At 47.1% G+C, this 7,500-nt stretch overlaps 1 protein-coding gene across 1 annotated transcript in view; it reads right to left on the bottom strand.

The window, feature by feature from the left end:
• Positions 1-2,693: 2,693 nt before the first annotated feature.
• Positions 2,694-7,500, bottom strand: part of LOC308172189 (uncharacterized protein) — a gene marked incomplete at its 3' end in the record, with an annotated part of 102,935 nt that continues 98,128 nt past the window's right edge. Inside the window, exon 6 of the mRNA XM_080547099.1 lies at positions 2,694-2,831. Within this exon, the coding sequence (XP_080403225.1) occupies positions 2,694-2,831 (138 nt within the window). The remainder of the gene's footprint in view (positions 2,832-7,500) is intronic.

Here is a 7,500-nt window from a genome sequence, read left to right as displayed (position 1 = left end):
GTCACGTTTTCTGCAGGGTCTGAGATCGCATATAATTTAAGAGATTATTAATGTACCTATGTTTTATTTGAATGTTTGATGATTAAGATAGCTGTTTTGAGTTTCCCCATGTATAGTATTTTACTTGGAACATATCATAGCATTGGTAAAATGAGTTTTCTGTTGTTAGCATTGATGACGCTAATGTGACTGTTCGTGTGTAATATCATTTTAGAAATTAGACCAATGACCCTGCACGTTCCGTTGATGAAGTTGAAGTTGATGCACTGTACATATTTTTCGACAGGTAATATTAGTATTTTTGTGTTATTGTATGTCTGTTGTTCTGTTAGTAGACTGTATTCTATGAGGAGGTTGGATTTTCCACCTCACGAGTTTGCACCACGCTCGCAGCTAGCCAGCAGTCAGGTGGCAGCCATGTTTTGCACGTGGTGCGCATGCGTATTCCGGGTGCGGGGTTTTTCCATGCGTATTCCGGGTGCGCTGTTTTTCCATGCATTTTGATGTTCATGATTTCTTGTTGTTATTGTTAAATGGAGACCACTATACGATCACACAAGTGAAGATGTATGTAGTTTACACATTTTGTATTTTTGTTTTATATTATTGTTATAATTTGTGTAGTGTGAGTGACTACTATATGTCTCAGTTCATTGTTAACCACTGAGACGAAATTAGACCAATGACCCTGCACGTTCCGTTGATGAAGTTGAAGTTGATGCACTGTACATATTTTTCGACAGAATAAATGAACGTGAGCCATCCAGCTGAGAGTGATTCATTCAAAGATACACCCCGTCACACACGCTACTCTCATGAAGGAGAAAACAAATAGAGAGAATATATTCATGAGACGCTTCTGCATTTCTGCACAGCTCCTGGTTTTTGTTTCATTCCCCATTGGCGTTTCTCGCCGAGAGCTCTCGTGTCTCTCGCATCGTCAGGGAACGTACAGCTGTGCCGCGCTTAACCCCGCGACCCCTGAACTTGACTCATTACCAACACCTGTCACTCAGTGGCAGTCCCCGCCCTCAGGGAGCAGGCTCTGACAGCTGAGTGGAGGACCGCGGGGGGGGGTTGTAGTGATGACGTGCCCCGGCTTCTAACACCCCCTGCTCCCTGTAATCATAACTCCGGGATTGACCTTTCAACCCCCATCTTATTACCCTTGGGAGAGAAGGGGGTTCCAGTAGCTTACACACACACACACACACACACACACACACACACACACACACACACACACACACACACACACACACACACACACACACACACACTCGTCTCGTGGCCGTAAATGAAGGGAACCGTGTGTAATGGATGGAAATAGAGAAGCCCTGCGGGGCACTAGAGGCCGAGACATCCAGAGAGTGATGTCAGTTTATTGACAAGCCGAACGGCCATCTTTTATTGTTTTTCACCGCATTGTGCTTTGGGCATAAAAATACTCCAGTCCTCCATACATACATGTATCCGTATATTGGTTGTTCCATGTATATATAGCATATGAAACTGGAAGATGCTTTCCATTCTGACAGACTCACTCCCAACCAACGCTCTCTTTTAATGGGATCACTTTGTTTTTCTGCGCATAGGGAAATACGATACTATTCTTTCTCTGACCTGTTGGGGTAGGGGTGGTCCGGGGGCCAGATTGGATTGCCGCGTGCCCTCCCAGACCCCGCCACTCACAAGGAGAGAGAGAGAGAGAGAGAGAGAGAGAGAGAGAGAGAGAGAGAGAGGGGGTAATAACCGTGTGTGAAATGGAAACCAGGAGGCACTGGGACAAGCCCGAGACCCTCGTCTAATAAAACGAGCCGCAGAATAGGCGGCATTGTTCGAGTCGCTAGGGCAAACCGAGACTTCTCAACCCGACAAGAATCGTAGAGAGCGGAGTGATTGCTAGCGACGGTTTGAATCGCGTGCGTACGGCGAGGTCTTCCTCCGGGATTACCTGGCGACGTCGCGAAACAGATGTGGTTTGATTCTAAATTCAGCTGACGGCTTCGGTTCGGCTCTCTTGACCTTGTTTTTTCGGGGAGGTTTTTTCGTTAAGTTCTGGAACATTCCGAAGACTAAAGACGAAATATTCGAAAGTTTCCACCAAACACATGTTTTGTTTTTATCTGTGTGATATACATACGTATGCGTTTCGTTACACGTATTACATGTACTGTAGGGTTGGCAAACGAGGCATGTTTGTTGGTGTTCGTTCTTGTTTACAGCCCGATCTGTCTCTCTTTCCAATGATATTTACTCTTCTACAGCACAGACGCAGCGTGATAATGATAATGATCGGAAATCTCCATTTCCTCAAAATACATGAAGGCCTTTTAAATTTAATGGCCTTATGCTAGATGTTGTTTCTGTGGCTGCTTCTGTCGCTGTTGTTGTTGTTGTTGATTGTTTTTAATCTTGGCTAGCGGTGGACATCAAACACACCGTCGCAGACTACCTCAGACTACCTCTCGCTGTGTTAATACAGGAGATAAGAGGCCGGTGGACTCCTGAGGTGTGTGTGTGTGTGTGTCTGTGTGTATTCGCTCATTCACTCGTGTGTGTGTGTGTGTGTGTGTGTGTGTGTATTTGCGCATTAGTGCGTGTGTGTGTGTGTATTCGCTCATTCACTCGTGTGTGTGTGTGTGTGTGTGTGTAAGGGTCTTAATTGCGTCCGGCTGCTGCGGGCCCCTCTATCAGGCGGTGGATAAGCCAGACCACGTGCAGACGGCAGGCGGGGGGCTGTCGCCTGAGAGGACCAGGGCCCTTTGAGGAAGAAACACGCCGCAATCTGCAGCTCCAGACTGGCCCTCAGACAGGCCACGGCCCTCTCTCTGAGGCACACCAAACACTCCACATCACAGGAGGATGAGGGAGGTGTGTGTGTGTGTGTGTGTGTGTGTGTGTGTGTGTGTGTGTGTGTGTGTGTGTGTGTGTGTGTGAGTGTGTGTGTGTGTGTGAGTGTGTGTGTGTGTGTGTGTGTGTGTGTGTGTGTGTGTGTGTGTGCGTGTGTGTGTGTGTGTGTGTGTGTGTGTGTGTGTGTGTGTGTGTGTGTGTGTGTCTGTGTGTGTGTGTGTGTGTGTGTGTGTGTGAGTGTGTGTGTGTGTGTGTGTGCTGGGGGGGGGGGGGGAGTAGCAGACGTCAAGACAGGGTCATTAAACAGAAATTCTATGGTATGTGTGTGTGTCTGCGTGTGTGTGTGTGTGTGTGCGAGTGTGTGTGTGTCTGCATGTGTGTGTGTGTGCGTGTGCGTGTGCGTGTGCGTGTGTCTCTGCAAAACTAGTCATTAAACAAAGTAAGAAAAATGAGTGTGTGGTGATGAGATGTTATACAGTGATTGCAGACATGGGTCTGTGGTTTGTATTTATGATGATGATAATCCACTCCCATTAGCTTACAAGAAAAATAATGACCTGTTGAGAATGATGGAGGACGAAAACCTCCACGTTCAATTAGCTAATGGCCTCTTAGCGCAGTTTCATCTATAGCATTCACTCTGACTGACTGAGCTCGGGCAGGTAAACATACAGTATGTTCATATAACCTCTTCTGAGAATTAAAAGAAAAAAAAATAAGTCCTTGGCTTCAATTGCTACTTCCCCGAAAATAGTTCCATTACAGACGCAGACTGTGTTATCTTTACCGCCGGTTCCTATGGTTATATAAGCGTGTTTCTGTGTGCTGTTCTCTAATCTGAAGAGACGCACCGTACCAGCAGAACACACTAGCGAGTTCCGCCTCTCTGAGTTATGACGATCTAATGTGCGTGGTGCTTCCTGCAGCGAAAACCATTTTCCATAAGTATTCTGCAAGTTTTTTTTTTTGCAGATCCGGGCAAACATCTCTCCCTCGTATGTCTCTCCTCGCAAATCCGATTACGAGTGTTCGAGCACACTCTTATTAAAGATGGACACCGAAACTGTGCCGCTGCATATTGACAAGGTATTACCATTCGAGCCCGGCAGACTGTTTCATAGCATCCTCCTCGGTTCCCTATGTTAAGCCTATATAGGCCCTCGGCCGCCAGCATCAACAGCCATCAAGTCTGATGACAAAAACGGGCCCCGCTATGTGTGGATTCAACCACATTAACTTAGCATAGCACATCTGAGATATCATCTAGTGACGTGAGAGTGAATTCGCAGTGTCTTAGATCCTCATAGGAAATGTCCCTCTGATCATTGAAGAGGAAATGCGTTCGAAGAAGCGGCGACAGATCCATTTCGCTTTAAGCTCCGTGATTGGGTGTGGTTTAGACAGGGAACGGTGGGGGGGTTTGGAGGTTTGGAGGCGTTCTCGCTCTGCAGAATATAGAATATAACAATGCAGGCTTCCAAATAGGAGGATCTACTTAGTGAAGCTGTCACCTATGGAGTCGCGGTGTCGAATGAACTTGTCAGATCCTGGTCTGATTTTTAATGAAGGATTTTCACCCCTAATGCGTCCAACCATAGAATGAAGGGACATTGCTGCCAATTATGTGTCATCCTTCTTATTACTTAACATGAGATTGGTGTATCTTATTGGGTCTTGGGATAAATGGATATATACGGTGGCCAATTTAAAAAGTTGAGCATGAGCATTACTGTATGTGCAAAAACTATTTTCCACTCAGGACGTCATATCCCGGTAGAAAAGCTTTAGTGGTGAAAAACAGATTAGTGGTGCTATGCATACTGATTGAAATGTCCAGAGCTGCCTCTGAGGAGAGGAGAAGAGAGGGGAGGAGAGGGGAGGGGAGGAGAAGAGAGGGGAGGGGAGGAGAGGGGAAGCGAGAGGAGAGGACAGGAGAGAGGAGGAGAAGAGTGGGGAAGGGAGAGGAGAGGAGAGGAGAGGAGCGGAGAGGAGATGAGAGGAGAGGGGAGGGGAGAAGAGAGGGGAGAGGAGAGGAAAGCACTGAAAAAGAGCTGAAGGTAGAGGAGAGGACTAAATGAAGGAAAGGGAAAAGTAGAGGGCATGGAAGAAAAGCAGATGAGAGAACAGGAGAACAGAGGGAAGGAAAGAGAGGAGAGAACCTACAAGGAGAAGTGAGAACGAGAGAAGAGAAGAGGAGAGGAGAGAAAAGAATGAAAGGAAAGAGAGGAAAGAACCTACAAGGAGAAGTGAGAAGAGAATAGAACAGAAGAGAAGAGAGGAGGAGAGGAACAAAAAGAGAAAACGTCCTAGCGTTGCTAAAAGGATCTGCTGCGTCGGTCCCCTGGATGTGGCAGATAAGACTGTCTGCACGCCCACAGCAGAGTGCAGCAGGAGATGGATGTGGTGGGCAAATACGCCTGCGCTCACGCGTCATCATGCATAATGGACACTAGTATGATAACTGTGTGTGTACGTGCATGTGTGTACGTGCATGTTTAAGTGTGTGTGCGTGTGCGTGCGTGTGATGTGAACAGATGAAACCCAGAGGGGATCATTTTCGACAAGTCACCAGAGAGAGTGGCCAAATGTGTATTTATTGATTTACTCTGTCTATCTCTTTCTCTTTCTCTCTCTCTCTCCCTCCCTCTCCCACTCTCTCTCGCTCTCTCTCTCTCTCCCTCTCCCTCTCTCTCTCTCTCCCCCCCGTTCACTTTTACTTTTTCAAGTTTTTGGGTATGTTTCTTACAGTACTTTTGCAAGAGAGAGAGAATAAAAAGAAAACAGAAACCTCTAGTTTAGCCCCAGCCGGTTGCTCACTTCTATGTATAGATCACAAAGAACTTCAGACGTTGTTTGTACTGTATGCTCCCACTGAGATATGCAGGTGCACAGGGAGGGGGCCCGACTCAAGCCTGCAGAACTCAGCTGAGATGTGTTTGTGAATACCAATGTGTTGTTTATGTCTATATCTAAGGCACACACCAAAAGAGAAACGTGTGGTTGTACATTGTATGTACAATGCCTGGGAGACATCATGACTGTTTGGAAGTTGTGTTACTTTTGACACCGTGACACAGAACCTGTGTGGCAAAACACGTTTTTTTTGTCTAACTCTTGTTTCTTCTTTCATCATCAGATGTTTTTTTTCTATCCATCCCTATATTAGTGCAGTCCGTCCATCCATCCATCCGTCCATCCGTCCATCCGTCCATCCATCCATCCATCCATCCATCCATCCATCCGTCCACCCATCCATCCATCCATCAGAAATAATGGCGGTTAATGCTGACGCCCACCCAAACATCGAGTACAAAGGTATATCTTTTTTTCCACTCACAGGGTCACCGTGATCCCACCATGGCTGTTCTAGTGTTGGAACTTCAAGCTCTAGTTTATGTGCGTTCGCTAAATTACTAACAATCTGTGTGCGCAAGCGTACTGGCTGAGATTATTTCAACATACAAAAAAGTGCAGTGGGTAAAGGAACGCTGCATTCGTTCGGTACACACGCGAACCGAACCGAAAGACCCGTACCGAAAACATTTCAGAACGGATAAGTGTACCGTACACCCCTACCATCCATCCATCCACCCACCCATCCATCCACCCATCCACCCTTCCACCCATCCATCCATCCATCCATCCATACATCCATCCACTAATCCACCCATTAAGCATTTGTCCCAGTTTAACCTCCTCTGTCCTCAAACCTCCATGCAGTAGGGTTTCTCAGGTCCAAACAGAGAAGAGTTGCTGAGCTCAGTTTTCACAGGGTCAGTCTGACCCAGCAGTAAAGCACAGCAAGGTACTTCAGCCTGTTAGTAACTTGAAAGAGCCTAAGACTCACTTCAAACATGCATGGAGTCAGCAGGAAGCGGTTTTTACATACTGATTTGCATTTTGGAGGCTGCTTTGCTTAACTGAAATTACAGAGATAACTTTCCTCACCAGGTGTGTTTTTTTCTATCCATCCCTCCATTGCTTGAGTGCATCCATCCACCCACACATCCATCCATTCATCCACCCATCTACCCATCAAGCCACCCATCCACCCTCCCATCCATCCATCCATCCATCCCTCCATCCACCCATCCACCCCTCCGTCCACCCACCCATCCATCCACCTACCCATCCATCCATCCATCCATCCACCCACCCATCCATTCCCCCCCACCCACCCACCCATCCATCCACCCATCCATCCATCCACCCACCCACACACCCAACCATCCACCCATCCACCCACCCACCCATCCACCCATTAAGCATTTGTCCCTGTTTAACCTCCTCTGTCCTCAAACCTCCGTGCAGTAGGGTTTCTCAGGTCCAAACAGAGAAGAGTTGCTGAGCTCAGTTTTCACAGGGTCAGTCTGACCCAGCAGTAAAGCACAGCAAGGTACTTCAGCCTGTTAGTGACTTGAAAGAAACTAAGACTCACATCAAACATGCGTGGAGTCAGCAGGAAGCGGTTTTTACTTACTGATTTGCATTTCGGAGGCTGCTTTGCTTAACTGAAATTGCAGGGATAACTTTCATCACCAGGTGTGTTTTTTTTCTTCTATCCATCCCTCCATTGGTTGAGTGCATCCATCCATCCACTCAACCACCCACCCACCTATCCATCCATCCACCTACCCATCCATCCAT

Source organism: Nansenia antarctica, assembly GCF_963989245.1.
Source record: "Nansenia antarctica genome assembly, chromosome: 16".
Lineage (NCBI taxonomy): Eukaryota > Metazoa > Chordata > Actinopteri > Argentiniformes > Microstomatidae > Nansenia > Nansenia antarctica.
Note: the sequence above shows the minus strand (reverse complement) of the source record. Positions and strands in the feature narration are given on the sequence as shown.